General features: G+C 48.2%; 1 protein-coding gene across 4 annotated transcripts; it reads left to right on the forward strand.

The window, feature by feature from the left end:
* The first annotated feature begins 8784 nt into the window (after positions 1-8784).
* Positions 8785-18154, forward strand: epn3a (epsin 3a). Of its 4 annotated transcripts, none has more exons than XM_061302800.1 (11): positions 8785-10495; positions 10966-11659; positions 12705-12823; positions 13384-13461; positions 14832-14921; positions 15056-15139; positions 15290-15398; positions 15574-15717; positions 15849-15911; positions 15974-16201; positions 16466-18154. In XM_061302800.1, exons 2-11 carry the CDS (start codon positions 11092-11094, stop codon positions 16732-16734), a joined length of 1752 nt encoding a protein of 583 aa, XP_061158784.1. In that variant the 5' UTR covers positions 8785-10495; positions 10966-11091; the 3' UTR covers positions 16735-18154. The 4 variants fall into 4 exon arrangements, with proteins under 4 accessions (XP_061158784.1, XP_061158785.1, XP_061158783.1 ...); XM_061302801.1 differs by having other exon boundaries at positions 8785-9751; XM_061302799.1 differs by having other exon boundaries at positions 8791-9647.
* The last annotated feature ends 8399 nt before the right edge of the window (positions 18155-26553 follow it).

The following is a 26553-nucleotide window of genomic DNA, read 5'->3' on the forward strand; positions in this document are numbered from 1 at the left end:
AATCTTTCTCCTGGCCGAGAAAAGAGCACTCTCCCCGGACAACAAAGCACGTCCCCCTCCTGAGTGGACAAAAAAAATCCACTCCTGGTACCTAGAATTTTCTCCAGCGGCGGGCTGGGAGTCTAATCTTTCTCCTGGCCGAGAAAAGAGCACTCTCCCCGGACAACAAAGCACGTCCCCCTCCTGAGTGGACAAAAAAAATCCACTCCTGGTACCTAAGATTTTCTCCAGCGGCGGGCTGGGAGTCTAATCTTTCTCCTGGCCGAGAAAAGAGCACTTTCCCCCGGACAACAAAGCACGTCCCCCTCCTGAGTGGACAAAAAAAATCCACTCCTGGTACCTAGAATTTTCTCCAGCGGCGGGCTGGGAGTCTAATCTTTCTCCTGGCCGAGAAAAGAGCACTTTCCCCCGGACACCAAACCAGCCAACGTCCCCCTCCTGAGTGGACAAAAAAAATCCACTCCTGGTACCTAAAATTTTCTCCAGCGGCGGGCTTGGGACGAAAATCAATCTTCCTCCCGAAATTAAACCACTATTGGCGGACGCCAGCCCCAAGCGCCAGCCCCGACCGCCACCCCCCGACCGCCACAAGGCGACCGCCACAAGGCGACCGCCACAAGGCGACCGCCACCGGCCCCAAGCGCCAGCCCCGACCGCCACCCCCCGACCGCCACAAGGCGACCGCCACAAGGCGACCGCCACAAGGCGACCGCCACCGGCCCCAAGCGCCAGCCCCGACCGCCACCCCCCGACCGCCACAAGGCGACCGCCACAAGGCGACCGCCACAAGGCGACCGCCACCGGCCCCAAGCGCCAGCCCCGACCGCCACCCCCCGACCGCCACAAGGCGACCGCCACAAGGCGACCGCCACCGGCCCCAAGCGCCAGCCCCGACCGCCACCCCCCGACCGCCACAAGGCGACCGCCACAAGGCGACCGCCACAAGGCGACCGCCACAAGGCGACCGCCACAAGGCGACCGCCACAAGGCGACCGCCACTGGCCCCAAGCGCCAGCCCCGACCGCCACCCCCCGACCGCCACAAGGCGACCGCCACAAGGCGACCGCCACAAGGCGACCGCCACAAGGCGACCGCCACCGGCCCCAAGCGCCAGCCCCGACCGCCACAAGGCGACCGCCACAAGGCGACCGCCACAAGGCGACCGCCACAAGGCGACCGCCACAAGGCGACCGCCACAAGGCGACCGCCACTGGCCCCAAGCGCCAGCCCCGACCGCCACCCCCCGACCGCCACAAGGCGACCGCCACAAGGCGACCGCCACAAGGCGACCGCCACAAGGCGACCGCCACAAGGCGACCGCCACTGGCCCCAAGCGCCAGCCCCGACCGCCACCCCCCGACCGCCACAAGGCGACCGCCACAAGGCGACCGCCACCGGCCCCAAGCGCCAGCCCCGACCGCCACCCCCCGACCGCCACAAGGCGACCGCCACAAGGCGTTAGTGGCCGCGCCCGGTACTTTACTGGACCCTATTTGGCCCGCGGACCGGCCGGCGTCGCTTCCTTGAATGCTTAGCCGCCTTTCGAGCTGCCATGCCGGGCTTGAGTTAGTGGCCGCGCCCGGTACTTTACTGGACCCTATTTGGCCCGCGGACCGGCCGGCGTCGCTTCCTTGAATGCTTAGCCGCCTTTCGAGCTGCCATGCCGGGCTTGAGTTAGTGGTTTGCGCCCGGTACTTTACTGGACCCTATTTGGCCCGCGGACCGGCCGGCGTCGCTTCCTTGAATGCTTAGCCGCCTTTCGAGCTGCCATGCCGGGCTTGAGTTAGTGGTTTGCGCCCGGTACTTTACTGGACCCTATTTGGCCCGCGGACCGGCCGGCGTCGCTTCCTTGAATGCTTAGCCGCCTTTCGAGCTGCCATGCCGGGCTTGAGTTAGTGGTTTGCGCCCGGTACTTTACTGGACCCTATTTGGCCCGCGGACCGGCCGGCGTCGCTTCCTTGAATGCTTAGCCGCCTTTCGAGCTGCCATGCCGGGCTTGAGTTAGTGGCCGCGCCCGGTACTTTACTGGACCCTATTTGGCCCGCGGACCGGCCGGCGTCGCTTCCTTGAATGCTTAGCCGCCTTTCGAGCTGCCATGCCGGGCTTGAGTTAGTGGTTTGCGCCCGGTACTTTACTGGACCCTATTTGGCCCGCGGACCGGCCGGCGTCGCTTCCTTGAATGCTTAGCCGCCTTTCGAGCTGCCATGCCGGGCTTGAGTTAGTGGTTTGCGCCCGGTACTTTACTGGACCCTATTTGGCCCGCGGACCGGCCGGCGTCGCTTCCTTGAATGCTTAGCCGCCTTTCGAGCTGCCATGCCGGGCTTGAGTTAGTGGTTTGCGCCCGGTACTTTACTGGACCCTATTTGGCCCGCGGACCGGCCGGCGTCGCTTCCTTGAATGCTTAGCCGCCTTTCGAGCTGCCATGCCGGGCTTGAGTTAGTGGTTTGCGCCCGGTACTTTACTGGACCCTATTTGGCCCGCGGACCGGCCGGCGTCGCTTCCTTGAATGCTTAGCCGCCTTTCGAGCTGCCATGCCGGGCTTGAGTTAGTGGTTTGCGCCCGGTACTTTACTGGACCCTATTTGGCCCGCGGACCGGCCGGCGTCGCTTCCTTGAATGCTTAGCCGCCTTTCGAGCTGCCATGCCGGGCTTGAGTTAGTGGTTTGCGCCCGGTACTTTACTGGACCCTATTTGGCCCGCGGACCGGCCGGCGTCGCTTCCTTGAATGCTTAGCCGCCTTTCGAGCTGCCATGCCGGGCTTGAGTTAGTGGTTTGCGCCCGGTACTTTACTGGACCCTATTTGGCCCGCGGACCGGCCGGCGTCGCTTCCTTGAATGCTTAGCCGCCTTTCGAGCTGCCATGCCGGGCTTGAGTTAGTGGTTTGCGCCCGGTACTTTACTGGACCCTATTTGGCCCGCGGACCGGCTGGCGTCGCTTCCTTGAATGCTTAGCCGCCTTTCGAGCTGCCATGCCGGGCTTGAGTTAGTGGTTTGCGCCCGGTACTCTACGTTAAAAGTCAGGCGGAACGGCTCTGAAGCTCCAGACGGAAGTCCGAGAAAAGCTCCATGGTTGGTTAAAAATGCTTACCCGCCTCCCTGGAACCCCAATCGGGCGTAAAATGTTAGGCGGAACGGCTCTGAAGCTCCAGACGGAAGTCCGAGAAAAGCTCCATGGTTGGTTAAAAATGCTTACCCGCCTCCCTGGAACCCCAATCGGGCGTAAAATGTTAGGCGGAACGGCTCTGAAGCTCCAGACGGAAGTCCGAGAAAAGCTCCATGGTTGGTTAAAAATGCTTACCCGCCTCCCTGGAACCCCAATCGGGCGTAAAATGTTAGGCGGAACGGCTCTGAAGCTCCAGACGGTGCTTCCTTGAATGCTTATCCGCCTTTCGAGCTCTCCTGCCCGGCGTGGGTTTCGCGTCCGCGCCCGGTACATTATGGAAGCCAAAAAAAAAAAATAATTCTAAGTGCGAGTGGGACCGGCCTGGGGGGCTTCCTTGAAAGCCCATCCGCCCTCCGAGCTCTCCCACCGGTCGTGGGTTGGCGTCCGCCACTGCTCAAAGCGAACTTCAAATTATCTGCTTAATAATGTGGAACACCATTCTTAAGTAGTTTTTCCTTAATTTGGGCTCAACTGGCCGGTAATGATCCCCGGTGTCTGAGATTGATCTCAGTGATCCAAAGAGCCCTGACACGTAATACCATCCATGAGTTTAATTGAAAAACAAAAAATGTAATCTTTATGACACATAAATACAATTTGCATAATAATTTGGAACACAGTGTAGGCTCGTTACTTCCTCAAACCAGTAGAGCGGGGCCATATCAAAAGTTACTGCGACAAAAGTAGTGCTACGGTGCGCGAGACGAACGAATCCCTGAGGCCTTAACAAAGGCATCTAAAAAATATCCGTAACGTAATACCAGCATCAAACAACCGAAGGGAGCCATCATTTTGGCGCGGTCATATCGACGACTTGCCTCGAATTGAGTTACTCGGCTCGCGCGAAGTTAGGTCGAAAGTTCAGTTCTCTACCTAAATGCGTATTACAGGTAATATTTTATTTCACAACACTTTACCTTGTTCCTTTCTTCTCTGCTGTTCACTTCAAACACGCTCCATACGAACACAATGCTCTTGTATCAGACGCTTGCTCGATCACCTGCTCGTTTGCTGTCACAATGTACCCTACACAAATCCGAAACATTTCTTCGCTATCGAGTTTGCTAGTGCATGCGCAGTAGGGGTGTAAATCGCGGGTTTTGTTACGATACGATATCATATCGATACAAAAAAACACGATACGATATTTGCAGATATCTTAAAGCCTGCTGTGATTCATTCACGATATATCACGATATAGTGCTCTACGATCGATATAGAACAATATCCTGATTTATAACAATTCATACGCAAAATCAACAAGGTACTGCAAACTCTTTATTTAGGAAATTACAAAGTGCTTCCAAACGAATGACTTGAAGCCCAAAGGGGAGCGAATTTCCTTGTCTTCTTGGACACTAGCCATAGCACCAGCCCAGGAGCCGCGTAGTTGTCGGCTCCCCTTTCACGTGCCTGCTCTGCTCACAACACAACATGCACTGCTCCCAGAAAGAGGAAGCAAGCAACAATGAACTGGATTTCAAAATAAAGTCGCGTCTAATGTCCGAGGTCAAAAACGGGCAATATAGATCGATGTTTACGTTTAGCATCAATGCCAACAAATTGTAGAGCAGTGGTCCCCAACCACCGGGCCGCGGACCGGTACCGGTCCGTGAGTCACTTGGTACCGGGCCGCCCAGCCGCACAGAATTTTTTTTTTTTATCCACGATCAATTAATTCAGGTCAAGACACTCGTCACATGACATGTTTTCCCAGTCGAGCCCGCAAAGCTAATATGTGGCGACAGGCTAACTAACCAGGCAATGAAGCATTCAAAACTGCTTCAACACATGGAGACCAAGCATCCTGCAATGAAAGACAAACATTAATCACTTCGGGTGTCATTGTCTCCGATTACGTCTAGATGGGACCTACTCGTTTCGAAGAAACAAACTCAGTGCTCCCACTAATTCAACGTAATGGTGAGTTTTATTTTTGTCATTTGTACTTGTTTTTATGTCAGTCACATCATTTTATTTCATCGTATTTACTATATATTTATAATAAATGTATTATTTATCTATTTATATGAATGTATTATTTATTTATATAAATGCCGGTCCGCGGAAATATTTCTGACATGTAACCGGTCCGTGGCGCAAAAAAGGTTGGGGACCACTGTCGTAGAGCATTATATTGATTAATCGATGTGTATCGATGAATCGTTACACCCCTAATGCGCAGTGATACTGACCGGCAGAATAACATCCGGTTGTTCCCAAAGATTATCTTTTTTCTGAAATAAATTTACGTTTACGGACTTAGGTAAGACTCAAATTTTGGGTGTGTATTATACATGGGTACAGGCTTTTTTCCAGCATTGACATGCCATTATGCGTATTATGCACGGGTGCGCATTATGCATGGAAAACACGGTAAGTCTAGATTTTGTTTCGGTGTCTTAGCCTTTTCTTAAAACTGAAGAAATAAAACAAGCACGCGGTGAGTAAACTGGATAACAGGTGATTGGCTATGGCTTTTGCTGTGAGCCGCAGATAGCGCGCTTCCCAAATTGTGAACCAAATCCAACAAGATCTAATTTAGACGTCTATTTTAGGTCTACACATAGACCTAATTTAGACATCTATTTTAGGTCTATAAAATAACCTAAAATAGACGTCTATATCAGGTTACAGAAATAACCACTTCACATGTGCGGATCAATATGGTTGATAAAAACAAAGCCAAACAGCTTTGAGACTTTAAAATTCTGAAATATGATCATATTTGGTTTTTAATTTAGACGTCTATTTTAGGTCTATACATAGACCGATTTTAGACGTCTAAATTAGGTCTATACGTAGACCAGATGTCTAATAGACGTCTAAGGCTGACAGGGAATGTGTGTGAGTGTGTACATACTTAAAATGATCTAGCGTTGGACTGTGGTATGGAAAATCACAATTTACTACTACACAATAGGGGTGTAACGATTCATCGATACATTGTGCCACAACGCCTCATCAGCAAACTTGACGCGCTGGGCCTCAGTACCTACCTCTGCAACTGGCTACTGGACTTCCTCTGTCAGAGGCCACAGGTAGTACGTGTTGGCGACAAAATCTCCGCCAGCATCACGCTGAGCACGGGGGCCCCCCAAGGCTGCGTGCTCAGTCCGCTGCTCTTCACCCTCCTGACGCATGACTGCACTGCAACCTACAGCGACAACCGTATCGTGAAGTTTGCTGACGACACGACTCTGGTGGGTCTCATCACCAAGGGAGACGAGACTCAATACAGGCTGGAGGTTGACCTTCTGACCACGTGGTGCAGGGACAACAACCTCCTGCTGAACGTCGACAAGACCAAGGAGATTGTTGTGGACTTCCGGAAGGGTCACACCCAACACCTGCCGCTGACCATCGACGGTGCTGTGGTGGAGCGAGTGAGCAGCGCCAAGTTCCTGGGGGTGCACATCAGTGAGGATCTCTCCTGGTCCACCAACACCGCATCACTGGCAAAGAAAGCCCAGCGCCGCCTGTACTTCCTGCGGAAACTTAGGCGAGCGAGCGCTCCTCCGGCCGTCATGACTGCATTTTACCGCGGCACCATTGAGAGCGTCCTCTCCAGCTGTATTGCTGTTTGGGGTGGCGGCTGCACTGACTACAACTTGAAGGCCCTGCAGCGCATAGTGAACACTGCTGGTAAGATTGCTGGTGCTTCGCTCCCCTCCTTGAAGGACATTTACACCTCCCATCTCACCCGCAAGGCGACCACGATTGTGAGTGATGCGAGTCACCCCGCTCACTCTTTGTTCGAGCTTCTGCCCTCTGGGAAGAGGTACAGAAGCCTGCGCTCCCGCACCTCCAGACTCTCAAACAGCTTCATACTCCAGGCTGTTAGGATCCTGAACTCGCTCCCCCGTTCTGCGTAGCGTCCTGTACTTTTACTGTCTGAACTGTCTGAATGCACACTGGCTCTTATTATTTATTATTTGTTATTACTCTTATTTATTGTTTGTGCCTTTTTGTTTATGATGTTTTTTTACTTTTGCGCTATGCTTGCTGGCTCCGTTATTTATTGTGTTATCTGTTTATTTATTATTTATTCATCACTCTTACTATTGATTGTTAGAATTTTTGCCTTCTTGTTTTTATATTGTGTCGCGTACATGTATGTCTATCGTGTTATGTGTCTCGTCACCGTGGGATAGAGAAAAACGTAATTTCGGTCTCTTTGTGTGTTGTGACATGTGGAGAGATTGACAATAAAGCTGACTTTGACTTTGACTTTGACTTTGATTAATCGATATAATGCTCTACGATTTGTTGGCATCGATGCTAAACGTAAACATCGATCTTTATCGCCCGTTTTTGACCTCGGACATTAGTCGCGACTTTATTTTGAAATCCAGTTCATTGTTGCTTGCTTCCTCTTTCCGGGAGCAGTGCGCGGCATGTCGTGTTGTGAACAGAGCAGGCAAGTGAAAGGGGAGCCGACAACTACGCGGCTCCTGGGCTCGTGCTATGGCTAGTGTCCAAGAAGACGAGGAAATTCGTTCCCCTTTGGGCTTCAAGTCATTTGTTTGGAAGCACTTGGTAATTTCCTAAATAAAGAGTTTGCAGTACCTTGTTGATTTTGCGTATGAATTGTTATAAATCAGGATATTGTTCTACATCGATCGTAGAGCACTATATCGTATGTATCGTGAATGAATCACAGCAGGCTTTAAGATATCGGCAAATATAGTATCGTGGGACTTTGTATCGATATGATATTGTATCGCGACAAAACCCGCGATTTACACCCCTACTACACAATCAGCAAGGCATAAGGGGTTTGATGCCGCGAGTCGCGGTGTTTTACCAACGCTTTTTGACGTTACCGTGACATATATTGTACGTGATATGACCGGTTTAATGAAGAAGAACCCTTTTTGTCTTTAAACACACCGATAGACGTATTTCTTTTGTCTTTTTTTACTTAGTGTACCACTATAAAACTCAAAAATGTCACGTTTTTGTTGGTGCAAATATGTTTTTTTTTTATTGTATATATGTTTTGTGTTATTCGGGCCAATAAATGCAATTGCTCTACAGAGACCATGCCATTTGTGTCATAACATATGACACAAATGCCCCCCCCCCACCCCCCCAAAAAATACAAATGACCCCGCCCCCTCCAAAAAAAGGTGTCCTCTTTTTCAGAAACCCAAATCTGGTCACCCCACTTAAACCTGCTTCTGTTTGTGTGTTCCGTGCACATTCACTCTCCCTTTGTGTCCCTTCCTCCGTCAACGCGTGATCTTCCTTTGTTGGGAAAACAAAGATTGCTCAGGCATCTCTGTATGGAGGAAGAAGAAAAGCCACAGCGGAGGGCGTGTCCGGACGCTAGCTATGAAGTCAAGCTTGACTGACCTGATGGACGAGAATTTAACGATACCGTAGGCTGTAACAAAAGGATTTGTCCCCCCTCCCCCATTGTGCTTGTCGAGGCCGCTGCACCATTTTGCTCCGTAACGTGTGTGTGTGCGCGTGGGTTAGGGTTAGTGTGCATGTGTGTGTGTGCGTGTAGGTGTGTTTAAAGAGGAACTGATATTTCCCGTCTATCCTGCTTCGCCGGCACTCGTGCCAGTCGCTCACCCATAACGTTTCCGCAACCACAAAGCCAATAATGGCGCGGTCTTGTCTAATGCGGGAGGGGCTGGCTTCAGACAAGGCGCCATTAGTGCTGCTAAATAAGTCAAGAGGCTGGAGTTTCTGCTCCAGAACTAAATAGTGCTCTCAGTTGAACCCCCAGGGATGCATCGCTTTTCTAACTACACTTTTGAGTTCCCATCCATCTGTCGTATCTATCGAGTCCAAAACAAGAGGGAGTTCAGCTTCGGCATTTGCTTAACCCGCTCGTATATTGATTCTTAATAGTCATCGGCACTCTTATTTCAACAGTGCTTGTTATATCCATCCATTTTTTAGGATGTTGTCTCCAACATTGTCACACGTGACCTTCGAGAGAGACAGGTTACACACTGCCTCGAACTGGTTGCCAGCCAACGGCAGGGCATGTACATACAATGCAGAGTCTTGGGTGAACTCGTGCCAAGTTGTCCAAAAAATATGATTTACACTCAAGTCGGTCTCAAATCTGTACGTCTGTTTGGCCTGTCTTTTTACATAGCAAGTATTTGTTTTCGGGTGACTTCCCGGTCAGTGAAAGGGTTAAGCAGCCTGACTTGGCAAGCGGACTGCAGGCGCGCCGGCCGGCCTCCCTCGGCAGCCCAGTCCGCCCACCCGGCCTGCACTTTGCTGTGCTTTCGGCGGAGGTGCAGGGGGCCTCGCCTCGCAGCCTCTTACTCACCACCGCGTTAGTACTCATATAAACAAAGGAGTTTGGATATCCCGTTTCCCCCGTGATTTTGGACCAAAACACAATATATTTTTGCATATGTTTATTGTCTTTCCACCACCGGCTGGATGCCGAGAGGCGGAGGCACATCTTTCTTCCGCCTACTCAAGTTGGGACGCCGACGCTGCCATGTCACGAAGGTACGAAAGCAGGCAGGGGAACAGGAAAGCAATAGTTATTCTATAGTTACGTCTTCATGCCCAGTCTTTATCTTTATTTTCTTCAAAATCACAGAAGCTGCACGGTGAGATAGTTCACCGCCTCGTCCCGTTCAAATTAGCGTACGTTCCGGCCGGGAAGATTGCCACGCCAATTTTTACTAAAATCTGCTATTTCAGTTTTATTCTAAGTGAAATTTACCGTTCAGTTATATTACATGAGGTGACCGGTAGTTAAACGCTAGGTTATGATATAATTTAGATTTAGCTAAAGAATCGATTTGTGGAAAACATTCTCGTTTACATTTCGTTGTGTTGACAGTGAAGTAACAGGAAGTCTTCGTCATCACGTCAGTTATGAGTCATTATTTCAAGGTGACTAATTAACGGCAGGTATTTTTAGTATGCAACATTTCAAAACGGCCGCCTTAATTCCGGGTGGATTCACTTTTACTTGACGTGGATGGAAAATGTCCACGGAAACAATGCGTTGTTTTTTGCGCCGGGATCACTTTGCATTGTCACGGAGAAAGAGGAGCCCAGGTGGCGGGTTTCGTTTGGCACGCTGTAATTTTGCCTCCACTTTTCACACCTTTCTTTACTTGTGCGGGGCCAGTCCCCTTTGTTCTGCCCAAGTTTGTTGTCATTTTGGACAATTTACCTTTTTTTTCCATGTGTAATGCGCCCCCATGTATAATGCGCACCCTAAAAATGGCATGTTGATGCTGGAAAAAAGGCTGTACAAATTTCGACTCCTACTTAAGTCCGTAAACGTAAAATTATTTCAGAAAAAAGATCATCTTTGGGAACAACCGGATGTTATTCTGCCGGTCAGTATCACTGTGCATGCGCTATCAAACTCAATAGCAAAGAAATGTTTCGGATTTGTGTCGGGTACATTGTGACCGCAAACGAGCAGGTGATCAAGCAAGCGTCTGAGAGCATTGTGTTCGTATGGAGTGTGTTTGAAGTGAACAGCAGAGAAGAAAGCGCATCTGTAATGGCGGCCTCCGTATGATATCCGGATTAAAAAAATATATATATATAATGCGCACCCCAAATTTTAGGACAATATGTGCTAAAATTGACAATTATTCTCAAACATCCACTGATCTTAAACCTTTAGTGGTTGCTACGTCCGTCTAACAAGACGTACAAACCCCAAATTAGCACATAGTATGCTCCTGTGTATTAAATTGATTTTGTTTCATTTTTTGACTTCCCCATGTCCTACGTATGGCCTAATGCTTTTTGCCCAAGTGTTCCCAATTAAATGTCTGGTTGTCTTGCTCCCCAACAGGAACAAACCTGCACATAGAATTGAAGTTGATGTTTGGATCATTTTTTTCTGCACTGCTGCCTAGAGAGCTTTGCCCCTGTCTTTTTTTTTTTCCCATTATTATCAACTGGAGCGCCGAACGGCAGCATGCAGACCTCCTCGCTGCGCCGGCAGGTGAAAAACGTGGTCAACAACTACACGGAGGCGGAGATCAAGGTGCGCGAGGCTACCTCCAACGACCCGTGGGGCGCCTCCAGCACGCTGATGGCCGAGATCGCCGACCTGACCTACAACATGGTGGCCTTCACCGAGGTCATGGGCATAATCTGGAGGCGGCTCAATGACCACGGCAAGAACTGGCGCCACGTTTATAAGGCGCTCACCCTGCTGGACTACCTAATCAAGGCAGGCTCAGTGCGTGTGGCCCAGGAGTGCCGGGACAACATCTATTCCATCCAGACGCTCAAAGACTTCCAGTACGTAGACCGCGACGGAGAGGACCAGGGCATCCACATCCGCGAGAAGGCCAAGAAACTGGTGGCTCTACTGAAGGACCCGGAGAAGCTTAAGAATGATCGGGCCCAGGCTTCCAAGACCAGGTCGCGCATGGTGAAGCTCTACGGCGAATATGGGGAGCTGCCTCCTCCGTACCCGGCCACCCACGCCGCGCACTATGAGACGTCCGAGTCCAGAAGTTCGCCCTCGTCTCTCCAACGTGAGTAGCCGGAGGAAGCGCACCTCGTCGGTCTTTTTTGAGCCGACAAGCATCGCTCTGACGTGTGACAAAAAGCAGGCCCACAGATTTGAGGAGGCCGCTCATGGAAATTTGCGCGTGGTGTATGACAGGTCGCGCCTTCAAGTTTCTCGTTGTTTTCAGCCACATTCCCATTTTGCCCTTCCCCGACTGGCGCACTTGAGACTTCTTGTCATACTCCCATGTACAGTCACGTCAGCTGATCTGTCAAAGTCACGAAGTTCCCACCCACCCCTCGCGTGCACACACCCATCCAAAACCAGGCAAACCGGTACAAGCATCGTACATACTGCCGCTTATTTTGAAAGCAACGTTTCCTGTTGCAAATCTTCAAAATTACACAGTGGCACTGTTGTCTTGACAAAACAGTGTGGCATTACTATTTCTAGCGGATGGTGTTAGCAGGTTGCTGTCATATGTTATTACCAATTTCGGAGTGATTATTTTTAGGTGGGGGGCATATAGAACTATGACTATAGGACTATGTTCACTGAAAACGAAACCTAGAGCAACAGTGGTGCTTTTACTTTGGGCCTAGCACCAGGAAGGCGTGGCAGCAGAAGCACGCGGCCGCTCAAACTGGGAAGCTCCCCCTCGCGTGTCCTGGCAAAGCCAATGCCCGTTCTTTCACTTATTTGGTTACTCCTGGTCCAATCCATAATAATGAATAAATCATCTGCTCGAGCCCGTCTGCTGCCCTCCGCTTTGCAAACCCACCCTGAGGATTTGTGCTATTGCCGCAGTCGCCCATCCATCTTCCTTGCCCTCCCCAGAAACCAAACTCCTTGCACAGGCACAGCATTGTTCTCATGTCGGGCCCGCTGAGCAGCAAGCAACGGTAACAATGATCCCAAGCAAGGAGCGCCGGCCTATCAATTAATATTCTGAGCCAGCACCAGCGCCTTTCTGACCCGAGAACACAAGCAAAGAGTTTTGTTTCTGTCTCTTCAATGTTTTTGGTGCTTGCCCAAACACTCAGTCCCCTCTTCTCTGCACCGCTCTCCAGCCTCCTTTTCCTTGCCTCGGCTGGCGCCCGACTTGGAGCAAGCTCGGCCGACCACCACAGGCGAGGAGGAGCTGCAGCTGCAGCTGGCCCTGGCCATGAGCCGCGAGGAGAGTGAAAAGGTAAGCCAACCCCTTAACACAAGACAAAGTGCATTGCGGCAAAGTGTGAAGTGGATTCAGGCGGGCAGTCACTGTACGCACCTTTTGCCACAATGTGGCTTCCTGTCACTTGACATATTTTTGCATTTTGTTGTCCACTTGGGTGCCGCCACCTTTTTTCACGCCATGTTTGCTCGGGTAGCCCAATACAAACTCCACTGAGTTTGTATCATGATTTGATGATATCAATTTTGGCGACCATGATCAAACAACAACAATAGGGTTTGTTGGCGGTCTTGTTGCAAATCTCATCAAGTATTCTCAGCGAGTCATCTTCCGAAGACATGGACAAATATCAAGCGTGCAGGCGGAGCGAGTCCCGTGCACAGAAGAAAGTCCCGAAACTATGTAATGGCGCGTGCCGGCCAAATGTTTCCGGGTTATCGAGCCGCGGCCCGCCCCCCCCCACCTTAGGAAGGGAACGGTCAGTCGGTTGGACGGTCGTTTGAACGAACGAACGAACGAACAAATGTCCTCAGCTTGGTGTTCCTGTCACTAACCGTTGCTCCCCTTGACCCCAGCCCACCACAACAACGGTGGTTCTCGATGAAAAGACAGCAATGCAGATCGCGGTGAGCCTGAGCAAAGAGGCCAAGAAGGTAGAGCGCTTCTGTGGGGCCAGGGACAAGAAGGAAACTTTGTTTTCCTCCTCCTCCTCTTAGTAGCTACATGGACAAGCGTATTGAGGCATGCTCATCAAGGAGGCCTTAGCTGACCCTGACCAAATTCCTGCTTCTTGAGACCGTTCCATGAAGCTGTCGAATGACGAAAAGCTACCGTAATTTTCGGACTATAAGTCGCGTTTTTTTTCATAGTTTGGGTGGGGGGGCGACTTATACTCAGGAGCGACTTATATATGTTTTTTTTCACAAATTTTTACTTGATCATTAACACATTACTTACAAGTATAGTTGACCAATTCACATGTTATTTTTAGTATAGTTGATCACTTCACATGCTTTGATATCTTTATCTTGAACATATTCAAAACATGAGAAATAGAGAGAAAAAATCAAATAAAGTAATTAACACTTTAAAGCGCCATATTCTCTGGACATGTCCTTTGTCACCAGGATGACATAAAGGACGAGAAATTTGATCGATGGATTTAATGATTTGGAGTGACACAAATGGTTTGATAATATTGTTGTTTATGTGATAGTTATTTAAAATATAGTTTATATATCGTTGTATGGGCCTGTGGAATAATTTGAACTGCGGCGCGGCACACGGCATTGTTGACAAAGGACGATCGATAAAAGACGAGAAATTTGATCGATGGATTTAATGATTTGGAGTGACACAAATGGTTTGATAATATTGTTATTTATGTAATAGTTATTTAAATATAGTTTATATATCGTTGTATGGGCCTGTGGAATAATTTGAACTGCGGCACGGCACACGGCATTGTTGACAAAGGACGATCGATGGAGTTAATGAATTGGAGTGACACAGATAGTTTTATAAACATGTTATTTATGTAATAGGGTTTTTTTTTAATAACTGAATGTTACGTCAGACCCGTTCTCAGCTCCTCGTTTGTGTTTGTCACGTTAGCATACCGTATCGTTTAGCCTGTTGTTGCTCGTTCATGTCAGTTCTTGGTGTTGGATTTTGTCGAATAAATTGCCCCCCAAAATCCGATTTATACTCCGGAGCGACTTGTATATGTTTTTTTTTCACATTTTTGGGCATTTTATGGCTGGTGCGTTTTATACTCCGGAGCGGTTTATAGTCCGAAAATTACGGTAATCTAGCTGCCACAACAACCCCAATTTAGCCTCCATTTGTAAATGTCCCAATACAATTGTCCATCTAGCCTACTTTGCTCCTATTGGCTTTCTTTCTCCCCAGGTTTTTATTGAACAAAGCTCTCAATCTGCTCTTCTCGATGGTGTGAGGTGAGGAACTTGAAGTGGCACACGGTTGTTGACAGACGCCTTTGTTCTTTTTGACCCTCTGGCAGTCTTTCAAGCGGCCATTTACAACGCTGGAGATAGATGAGGACTCTCAACTCAAGTTAGCAATGAGCATGAGCAAGGAAGTGCACCAACAGGTATCTCGGCCAGACGACAAATCGCCTTTGATAGAAATGGCGTTCCTTAGCGACGGCACATTGAACAATAAAATGTACGTATCTCAGTCAAAATTTCATCAATGAGCGGTAAAGATCCGTGTGCGTGTCGACAGGAGCAACTTGGTCGCCAAGGAGACGACTCGATGCTCAAGAAAGCTTTGGAGGAGAGCAAACGCGAGATGGCGTCTAAAGGCGGGGTATGAAACTTCGGGGTATGCGAGAGCATTTGGGGGGGGGGGGGTCAGGTCAGTACATCAATTTGGTTGATGGCAGTCTTGTTTGCTCTAATATGTGTCAACTACAATATGCAAAAAAGTACTTGGGAATTTTTTTGTTCATTTTGTCAGACTGCCTTCATGGACCTGGTCGATGTTTTTGCCGCACCCAAAGAGCCTCCTCCAAAGGAAAAAGTGTGGCCTAGAAGCGCGGGTGTCACGGAGCCCTGGAACCCCTCGGGTAAGTGTTGGAGCGTCATGTGCTCAAGGCTTGCCTCCGACAAGCTCAAGACGACACATCCATTCACAAGCAGAGAAATAATGTAGAGTTCTAAGCAGGCAACGGCGTAGATGTCGGTTTAGTGTGCCGCTTATGGAATATGTTATAAAAAGTGACATGACTGGCACTTTTAAAGACGGAAGCGGCGGCTCGCCGAGAGCAGCCGACGCGGCCTGGGGGATAATGCCCGCCTCCGCCAGTCCTCCTCCGCCCTGGGAGCCCAGCCCGCCGCCCGGCAACCCTTGGGACCCCCCGGTCGCCGGCAACCCGTGGGCCTCAGGTGGGTGTACATGGCTCACAGCCGAGTGAGGATCATTGCGTTGTTTTTTTTATATGTGGCATTCAGTCATTGACGTCAGTCTCGTTTAAAGATGTGCGCTCTCGAAAATGATGGATGTTTCAATGTTTCAGGATCATTGGCAGCCGATCCCTTTACGACAGCCAAAAAGTCTTTCCGAGCTGTGAGCCCCTCAGGTAATGGTGACAGTCGGACACGTTGTCCCAATACTTGTGCCCAATCAAAGCGCTTCTTTTAGATGACGATTTGTTCGACGCGGCCATGGATGGAGGTATGGCCAATGGGCGGAGGGCGGGCAGTCCCGACATGTTTGACATGTCCAAACTCGTTAAGAGCCTGGCGGAGCCCCAGCCTCGTATGTCGCACACACCAGAGTCGTTTCTGGGCCCCGCCACCGCCTCTCTGGTGGACCTGGATGTGCTGATTCCTGGCAACCCCCAAGCCAACCTCAACCCTTTCCTAGCAGGTAGGCTGAGTGCTTTGAATGGAGACGATAGCATTGACATGAGCTCTGCTCTGAACTCTTGAATGTCTGCGTGTCAAATAATGCTGTGAATTATATTCCCGAGAGAAAAAGGGAGGCACTTGTTTGCTGCTGTTTTGGTTAGCAACAGGATTCAAATGGGGCGGGCTGTCAAGAATAGCCTCAATGAATTGAATTGGGATACAGCTCGGCTACAGAAGCAAAGTCGTTCCGAGAAGGTTCAACGATCATGCCTCTGCTTTTTAGGTGGGGGCCCTTCCACCATCGTCAACCCGTTCGATGCGGAACCAGTCCGACACACTCAGGAACAAATGGGCTCAGCCATGGCACAACCTTCCCTCCCCTACAGCGCCTCCCTGCCACTGGCCGGCAGCCAGCAGCCAGCCAGCCTGCCGTCGTCCTTCAGCCAACCTGACCAGAGCGGCCTAGAGCTGCCCCAGCCTCTGTTACCCTTCTCCACGGGCGCCGCTCTGGCCTCACAGCCCGCGTTGAACAGTCAGAACCCTTTCCTCTGAGGAACCATTCAACGTGTCACAAAAAGGGAAATGAAACTATAGCGAGCTCCAAGGAATCAAGTGAAACCCCCTTTTTTTTTCCGACAAGCTAATGCTGTGCTAACAGGTTGGAAAGGAAAAATGCTTTTTGAGCATTTGCTAATTGGACTCAAATGTGTTCTGTTGTGAAGTCAACAATCCCGTCGCATACTCAACTGTTTGTGTCACCGCCACCACCTGCTGCTGCTGGTGCTGCTCTTCACCATAAACCAGGGGTGGGCAAACTACGGCCCGCGGGCCACATCCGGCCCACGGGACCATTTAATCCGGCCCGCCAACCCTGAATAAATTGTATTATTAAACTTTTTTTTTGGTCATTTTGCCTGCAATGACTGCGTTTCCCCGTAGATGGGGAAGGCGAGCGGCGCATTTACTACCGGAAGCCGCGTCAGAAAGCTCCGTGCACACTCACAAGTGCGTGTACGTACTCGGTAGTACAGATATGGCGCACTCGCGCTCTATTTGTATCAGTCCCGAATTTAGAGCGTGGGCTGTGACGACAGCATTCTTGTAATTCGGGCGCGGAGCTTTCAGATACAGTTTTACGCTAAAGCCACCCACAAACCTTCCCCTGGAATCCTTCTATTAAAATGAGTCGCCCAAGGAAAAGCAAGGTGGACACAGTGCCGAGCGTTTAAAAAAAAAAGAGTGGCCAATTTGGCTCGACGTACGCAACGTGACGTTCAGCCACATCAACATCAACCCGTCACAGATCGAGGTAAACGGACCAACACCTCGGAGCTCTCCTAAGAATTGCCACAACAAATTTTACTCCAGACTATGACGCACTAGCAAAAAAAGGAGACCAACAACACTGTTCCCACTGAAAATGAAGGGGAGGCCCTCAAGTTTGTTGTAAAAAAATGCATTTTAAGTATGATTTGTACACATAGCAGGGATTGAAACTAGCGACTATTCTCATTTTCAAACAATGCAGGATTGCTCAAGGACATCGATGTACCACCTGTTTGCGACTAATCTTAACCTGTAAAGTTCTTAAGGGTTACTTTAAGGAAGTGTTTCCCGTTTCCTCACCTCTGTTACCAGGTGTTTATAAGTTAAAACTCTGCTCTGATGTTCAGATACCCTTCACCGTGTTGCCGTTTTGATTACTTTATTTGGACGTATGCTTTCACCGATTCTTCAAGATGATATTGTTGAGAGATGCTCTCAATTATACATTTTCCTATTGTATGTTTTGTCAGAATATGTTTAAATTGTGTTATTTTCTTATGACAGCATCTTGATTTATTGTGTGATTGGAACCACCTGTGATGACCTGTTAAGTGGGCGTGTTTAATAAAAAGCCTTCCTGCATGCTGCACAGTGGGTCCCTACAAGCTGTCGCCGCAGTAGTCGCAGAGAATGGTGTGCAAACAGAGTTGATCTTCCTCATCGTCTTTCTTTATTTTATTCCACTGAGTTTGGTGCGATTGGGTTCCTCACAAGTACCTGCTGCTGTATGGCTACTCTGCCAACAGGTTATGGGCCCAGGTAAACCCAACACCGCATGTTCCCACCAACGTACTGGTGATGATAGCACGCTGTGAGCAATGAGCGGACGGGCTGCAGAGAGGAACAGTTTTGCTAGCCGCTGGTCGCGGTTAATGTTCGACGGTGATGAAAAGAATTACAAATTATGGGAGGCAAAGTTTTTGGGCCACCTGCCATTGCAGGATTTGAAAGACGTTATCTTAAACGAGCCCACAACCGAGGAAGAAGACGAACTACAGCAAGACGCTGGAAAGAATGAGGAAGCGTATGCAGAACTCATTCAGTTTTTGGATGATAAAAGTTTGTCGCTGGTGATGCGCAATGCTGCAGATGACGGGCGAGGGGCCCTACAGATCCTAAGAAACTACTATCAAGGCAAAGGCAAGCCACGCATCATAAGTCTCTACACAGAACTGACATCACTACAGAAGTCTGAGAGTGAAAGTGTGACCGAGTATGTGATCCGGGCAGAGACCGCAATCACAGCGCTAAGAAATGCCGGTGAGGTATTAAGTGATGGACTACTGGTAGCAATGGTGTTAAAAGGTCTGCCGGAGTCCTTTAAACCATTTGCAATCCATGTCACACAACGTGATGAGACGATGCAGTTCTCTGAATTCAAGACAAAAATGCGCAGTTACGAGGACACAGAGAAGATGCGGGCTGAAGCAGATGACAACGTGATGAACGTACGGGAGAGGAGAGCGAGACCTGACAGACCAGCTGACCGAGGAGCCGAGAGGAGCGCCGCGGAGGTGGTGTGCTTCAAGTGCGGCCTGAAGGGCCACATGGCCAGAGCCTGCCGACGTAAACTGTGGTGCAGTCATTGCAAGAGCAGGACACACCGGGACGCGACCTGCAGGCGGAAGCAGCGCGGCAACCGGGACGACGCACGGAGGGTCCACGGGGTGACGGAAGACCAGGACCGAGACGAGTACTTCTTCCGAGTGAACGAGGGGGCAGCAAGAGTCGACGTGAGAGGCCTGATGGTTGACTGCGGGGCTACCTCGCACATCATCACAGACCTGGCGAAATTCAAGCGGTTTGATGACGGGTTCCAGGCCGAGACACACTGCGTGGAGCTGGCGGACGGCACGCGGTGCAAGGGCGTCGCGGAGCGCCGAGGTGATGCAGAAGTCTGCCTGGTCGATAGCACAGGTAGACACCAGAACGCAACGCTGAGGCAGGCACTGTACATCCCATCCTACCCACAAGACATCCTATCCGTGAAAGCAGCTACGGCCAGGGGAGCCACTGTGGTCTTCAAGGAGGAGAAGAACGTCCTCATCTACCAAGACGGTACGAAATTCCCCATCCACGTACGTGATAGACTATATTATTTGCATACAGTAAATGATGATGATGATTGTGATGATCAGTGTAAAGGATGTCATGATATTCAGACGTGGCATGAGATACTGGGACACTGCAACTATAAAGACATTCAGAAATTACAAAATGTTGTTGATGGCATGAAAATTAAGGGGTCAATAAGCAAACCTCAACATTGTGAAGTGTGTACTAAAGGAAAGTGTTTCCAAACCAGGAACAAAGATCCTGATGCTTATCTTAGCAAAAACTCGATATTTTTCGCAAGTTATTAATCTCAATAAAAACAATCCGAAACACCTATTTGATACAGTGGCAAAGCTGACTCTGCGCCAGCCGACCACCGATAGTTCCTTCCACTCAGCTGACGAGTTCATGAAATTCTTTGCTCAAAAGATTGAATCCATTAGGGATGAGATCAAGAATAGCATTCCAATCGCTCGGTCGAGCACGCCGTTTACCAACGCTGATGATCATGCAACAACCCTCTCAACTTTTAAAAGCGTGTCTCTTGAAAGGCTTACACAAATTGTTAGTGCGGCTAAACAAACAACATGTTTACTCGACCCTCTTCCAGCCAAACTACTTAAAGAATTATTTCAAATTTTAGGACCGTCCGTCTTAAATATAATCAATCTGTCTGTCTCCTCTGGGATAGTGCCAACAGCCTTTAAAACCGCTATCATTAAACCGTTACTTAAGCGACCAAATCTTGACCCGGACTGTCTCAGTAATTATAGGCCAGTTTCAAACCTCCCATTCATAGCAAAACTTCTTGAAAAAGTAGTAGCGCAGCAGCTTATTGATTACATGGTCGCCAATAATCGATACGACACTTTTCAGTCTGGTTTTAGAGCTAATCATTCCACTGAGACAGCACTTGCTAAAGTGACTAATGATCTCCTCGTAGCTATGGATTCAAACATTTCGTCTGTACTGTTACTACTCGATCTTAGTGCTGCCTTCGACACTGTAGACTTCGATATTTTATTAGGGCGTCTTAAAAGTTGTGTTGGTATTTCAGGGTCAGCACTAGGCTGGTTCCATTCCTATCTATCAAACAGGACGCACCGAGTGGTCCATGGCAATGCGTCCTCGGAGCTCTATAATGTTACATGTGGTGTCCCACAGGGATCGGTTCTCGGACCAATTCTTTTTAATATTTATATGATTCCGCTTGGGGACATAATACGTAAATATAATATTAGTTTTCAATGCTATGCGGATGACACCCAATTATATATGCCGTTATCGATGACAGATCCGCGGGATTGTTGTAATCTTGAGAAGTGCCTTGCGGAGATCAAGCAATGGATGTCTCTCAACTTCCTTCGTCTTAACCCAGATAAAACTGAGATGTTGATAATTGGTCCAACTCGTTATCAACACTTATTCAAGGAAACCGCTATAACTATAGGTAACCGTACTATCACTCAAAGCGATACTGTAACTAATCTCGGGGTAATATTTGACCAAACTCTCTCCTTTCAAAAGCACATTAAGAATATAACCAGAATTGCGTTTTTTCACCTTCGTAATATTGCAAAGATTCGTCCGATCCTCTCGACCGGTGATGCGGAAACTATTATACATGCGTTCGTCACGTCGCGCCTGGACTACTGTAATGTACTATTTTCGGGTCTTCCTAAGTCCCGCATCAAAAGTCTACAGTTAGTACAAAATGCCGCTGCAAGGCTGCTCTCTCGGACAAGAAAATTTGATCACATTACCCCAATACTAGCCAACTTACATTGGCTCCCGGTCCATTTAAGATGTGACTTCAAGGTTCTTCTATTAACCTATAAATCGCTGCATGGCTTAGCGCCTTCATATCTCGTCGACCTAGTTGTTCCTTATGTTCCGTCTCGTAACCTTCGTTCGCAAAACGCTACCCTTTTAGCGACACCGAGGGCTAAGAAAATGTCTGCAGGCTCTAGAGCATTTTCTATTCGGGCTCCAGAGCTTTGGAATGCCCTACCAATGGATATTAGGACTGCTACCTCAGTAGAAACATTTAAGACACGTTTAAAGACACATTTCTATGACATGGCCTTTAACTAACCTGTAGTGGCCGATTCGGCTGGAGTTTGTTTTCTCTCCCTCTCCACCCCCTCCCTCCCCCCTCCCCGGCCGGGGAGGTGGTTAGGTGGCACCCATGCTGACAGCGGCTATCTGGATTCTCGTGGGCCAATTCAGGATAGGGGAACTGCAGCTCAACCTCCTCGAAGAGCACTGCCAGGACAATTGAGGGCTCCTTCGGCAGCCCTCTGCTGTGACATGGACATCCACTTTTTATTTAATTGATTTTCATGTTGTATCATTTGTGCCCTCTCTGCATCCATTTCAACCTGGTGATCCTGAAAGGGGGATCCTTCCATCTGTGGTCCCTTCTCAAGGTTTCTCATTTTCCCCTGCTAGGGGTTTTTAAGTTTTTCCTTGCCCTTTTGGGAGCTTAAGATCAGGGGATGCTTTGAGAATAATTGTCAATTTCTGTCTATGTGAAGCCCTTTGAGACTGCTTGTGATTTGGGGCTATACAAATAAACTTGACTTGACTTGACATGTGAGGGCTAAGACCCCTCTAGAACTAGTTCACACAGATTTGGCAGGGCCAATCCATCCAGAATCTAAAGAGGGTTACAGATATGCAGTTTCATTTACTGATGATTTTTCCAGCACTGTTTTTGTGTATTTCTTAAAGAACAAAAGTGACACTGTTCAAGCTACAGAAAGGTTTCTGGCAGATGTAGCCCCATATGGCAAAGTAAAATGTATCCGATCTGATAATGGTACTGAATTTACAAGTAAATATTACCAGACTTTGCTCACTAAAAATGTGATTAAACATCAGACATCAGCACCGTACTCTCCTCATCAAAATGGTACTGCTGAGCGCAATTGGCGAACACTTTTTGACATGGCAAGGTGTATGCTCATTGATAATGGTTTGCCAAAACAACTATGGACCTATGCAGTCCAAACTGCTGCTGTGATCCGGAACAGGTGTTTTAACAAAAGAACAGGGCAGACAGCCATCCAGATGTTGACAGGAAGAAGACCAAATTTGATTAGGGGTGTAACGATACATCGATACACATCGATTAATCGATATAATGCTCTACGATTTATTGGCATCGATGCTAAAGGTAAACATCGATTTATATCGCCGTGTTTGACCTCAGACATTAGACGCGACTTTATTTTGAAATCCAGTTCATTGTTGCTTGCTTCCTCTCTCCGGGAGCAGTGCGCCCGGCGTTGTTGTGTTGTGAGCAGAGCACGCACGTGAAAGGGGAGGCGACAACTAGTACGCGGCTCCTGGGCTGGTGCTATGGCTAGTGTCCAAAGAGACGAGGAAATTTGCTCCCCTTTAGGCTTCAAGTCATTCGTTTGGAAGCACTATGGATTCCAAAGAAAAGATGGCTCAACGGACAAGACACGTGCAGTTTGTAAATCCTGCCATGCGGTGATCAAATATTCAGGGAGCACAAATCTCGCCGCACATTTAAAGAAAAAACGTGACATCAAAGTTCAGTGTTAAAGTAAGCAATTTGTATACTACAATACTCTTGTAATTTCCTAAATAAAGAGTTTGCAGTACCTTGTTGATTTTGCGTATGAATTGTTATAAATCAGGATATTGTTCTATATTTTTTATTTAAAAAAAAAAATCGATCGTAGAGCACTATATTGTGATATATCGTGAATGAAGGCTTTAAGATATCGGCAAATATCGTATCGTAGTTCTTTATATCGATATTATATCGTATCGTGTCAAAACCCGCGATTTACACCCCTAGTATCGATGTATCGTTACACCCCTAGTATCGATGTATCGTTACACCCCTAGTATCGATGTATCGTTACACCCCTAATCAACACGTCTTCGTCGGAAGCACAGGTGAGATGGTTTCACTCACTTCGAGAGTCACTGGTGCGGGTGTGACGACAGAACTTCTTGACACTATTGTGAATGGCCTGGAGATGTTGTAACAGGGATAGGCAGCTAGTTGTGCCTCAGTAGTTCCCGACCGTCTGAGTCCTTTGAGGGGATTAAACCCAAAAGCCCTTAGTATTGCAAAACACCTTGCATCTTTCTCTGGCATGGGTCGGGCATGTAGGACAAGTTGTTGACTTGATCGTGGCATTATGGAACATACATAACATTTAGTTTGATTGTATGTTTCGGCCAACATGGATACATACTGGTACCACATGTTGTCTGCATGGGGTATATCTGGGTTTATCTTTATATACTTTGTCAACAGTTCGGTCGTCATTCTCTTGATTCGAGCGGAAGTTCCACTTTCCCCTTGGGGATCCTGGACACTCCATGACATTGGCAAGCATGCTACAGCCACAGCACAGACAAGCACTCCTCTGAGTGCCATTTTCCGTTCAGTTCCACAGAGCCACCTGAACCCCTAGGGAGCTAAATGGTCAGGGTTCTTAGTTCTTCACCGGTTTGAGACTGATGCCAAACTATAATTGACACCCCCTTTGTAGCCCGACTTCGCCCTGACCGAGGCCTAGAAGCCAAGCACTCTCTGCAGCTTACAGTGGCTGAGATGTATCCAGATGGGTCTTTCTGCAATCTTGACAGCTGTGGGTGTGGCGAGTAGGACTTGGAATGGTCCTTTCCACCGGGGTGAAGACCACGTCTTTCTTTTGATTACTTTGATGAAGACCCAGTCACCTGGTTTCGCTGAGTCATCCTGTGGAGATAAAGGAGTGGAGGGCAGTAAATTTGCATTTGAGACTTCTTTCATTTGCATGGTTTTGATCATCTAGTCAGCTAGAGTTAGCTCTTCTGCGGCTTTGTCTAAATCATGTGAGAACAGAGGGAGCCTGTATCCTCTGCCATGAATGATCTCATAAGGGGTTAAACCCTTGCTACAGGGCGTAATCCTCATATAGAGTTTTACCAAATCTAGACATTCGGGCCATGGTCTTCCTGTTTCTGTCATGCATTTGGTTAATCTATTTTTAATTGTTCCATTTGTCCGTTCAACAAGGCCAGCACTCGATGGATGATAGGAACAATGATTTTTTAATGTAATCTGCAAATGTTCAGCCATTTTGTGAATGACTGAATTTACAAAATGTGGTCCGTTGTCACTGTAAATGGTCTCTGGGATACCATAACTAAAAATGATGGTCTTGCAGATAGCCTTTGCTACTGTTATAGCATCTGCATTCTTTGCTGGGATTATTTCTGTCCACCTTGAAAAGGCATCTATTAGGACTAAACAGTATTTGTACAATCCACACCTGTTTAGTTCTATGAAGTCCATATGCAACATTTGGAACGGATATGTTGGTTCTGGGAATTTTCCTCTCTTTGGTCTTACATTCCCTTGTGGATTATTTTTTATACAGACTTCACACGCTCTACAAAAAAGTTTTGAGTACAAATTGAAACCATACGTTGTGAAGTGTTGTGATATTAGCTCCTGCATCCCCCCTGTCGACACATGAGTACTTCCGTGTGTCGAAATTGCAGCTGCTCTAAAAAGGGATTTAGGGAGAACAGGCCTATTATTTACAACGTAGATTTCTTTGTCAGTTGTGCACCTTTAGCAATCCACATTTTCTGTTCTTGTTTAGGGGCTGAATGTTGCATATCATGCAAGATCTGTGTATTTATTAGTTCCTCCTTTTCTGACGGCGATCTCAGAAATAGGTCTGAGGTTCCGTATTTGCCTATAGCAGCTTCCTTTGCTATTTTATCTGCTAAGGCAGGGGTCCCCAAACTGTTTCCTGTGAGGGCCACATAACTTTTCCCTTCTCTGATGGGGGGCCAGTGTCGGTTTGTAACAGAAAAAGTGTGACGATCGTCGGGGAGCTTAAAAAATTTATTGTTTTCAGAAAGCCACACATAACCAAATAACGGTTATTCAATAACCCTTTCCAGGTTCTTTACAGAAAAAAAGTCAGGAAACAAATAATAACACTATTAATGAAATAAATAATAACTAAATAACCCTCTCTGAGTTCTTCACAGAAAAAACAGGAAATAAATAATAACTAAATAACTCTCTCTGGGTTCTTCATAGAAAAAAACCCCATGGAACATTAACTTTCTGTTGTGCCATGCACAATCTTAACAGATAAAAGTTCAGCTCAGTTGCCAGAGCAGAATCTCTCTGACACATATGAGCAGGCCCGCGGGCCGTAGTTTGGTGACCACTGTGCTAAGGCATTGCCTAGTGATACCAAGTCTTTCCTCCGTGTGTGTGCCTCACATTTGCAAATTGCAAGCTTTGTGGGCAACATTACTGCCTGGAGGAGCTGGATTAGAAGTTGTGCATGTGTTATTTGCTTTCCTATTGAAGTTATCATTCCACGCCTTTCCCATTGTTTTGCAAAGTAAAAAACTGTTGAAAATGCATACTGGCTGTCTGTGTATACAGTTAGGTCTTGCCCATCTGCTAGAGTACATGCTCTGGTCAGCGCAATGATTTCAGCTGCTTGGCCTGAGAAATGCGAATGAAGAGTTGCTGCTTCTATTACTGTATCTGGGTTTTCCACTACAGCATTACCTGTCTGCGGTTTTCCTATTGGTGTTCTTGAGCAAGACGTCCCAAAAACATGCTTGGTAGGCCGACTGACCACTCCAAATTGACCCTAGGTGTGAGTGCGAGTGCAAATGTTTTTTTTGTCTCTGTGTGCCCTGCGATTGGCTGGCAACCGGTTCAGGGTGTCCCCCGCCTACTGCCCGATGACGGCTGGGATAGGCTCCAGCACGCCCGCGACCCCCGTGGGGACTCAGCGGTACAGAAAATGGATGGATGGATGGATGGTGTTCTTGAGCAAGACGCATCTACAAACCACGTTTTACCTGTGGTGAGTGGTGTGTCTGACAAATCTGCTCTGGGTAGCTGCAGCTGTTCAGTTTCCTCTACACAATTATGAGGTATTCCATCATTTGGTGTAGGGAGTAAGGTAACCGGATTTA

Source organism: Syngnathus typhle, linkage group LG17, assembly GCF_033458585.1.
Source record: "Syngnathus typhle isolate RoL2023-S1 ecotype Sweden linkage group LG17, RoL_Styp_1.0, whole genome shotgun sequence".
Lineage (NCBI taxonomy): Eukaryota > Metazoa > Chordata > Actinopteri > Syngnathiformes > Syngnathidae > Syngnathus > Syngnathus typhle.

Coding starts and splice junctions, on each gene's coding strand:
- epn3a (XM_061302800.1), top strand. CDS start 11,092: ATGCAGACCTCCTCGCTGCGCCGGCAGGTGAAAAACGTGGTCAACAAC. Junction 12,824..13,383: donor GCCGCGAGGAGAGTGAAAAG/GTAAGCCAACCC, acceptor CCTTGACCCCAG/CCCACCACAACAACGGTGGT. Junction 13,462..14,831: donor TGAGCAAAGAGGCCAAGAAG/GTAGAGCGCTTC, acceptor ACCCTCTGGCAG/TCTTTCAAGCGGCCATTTAC.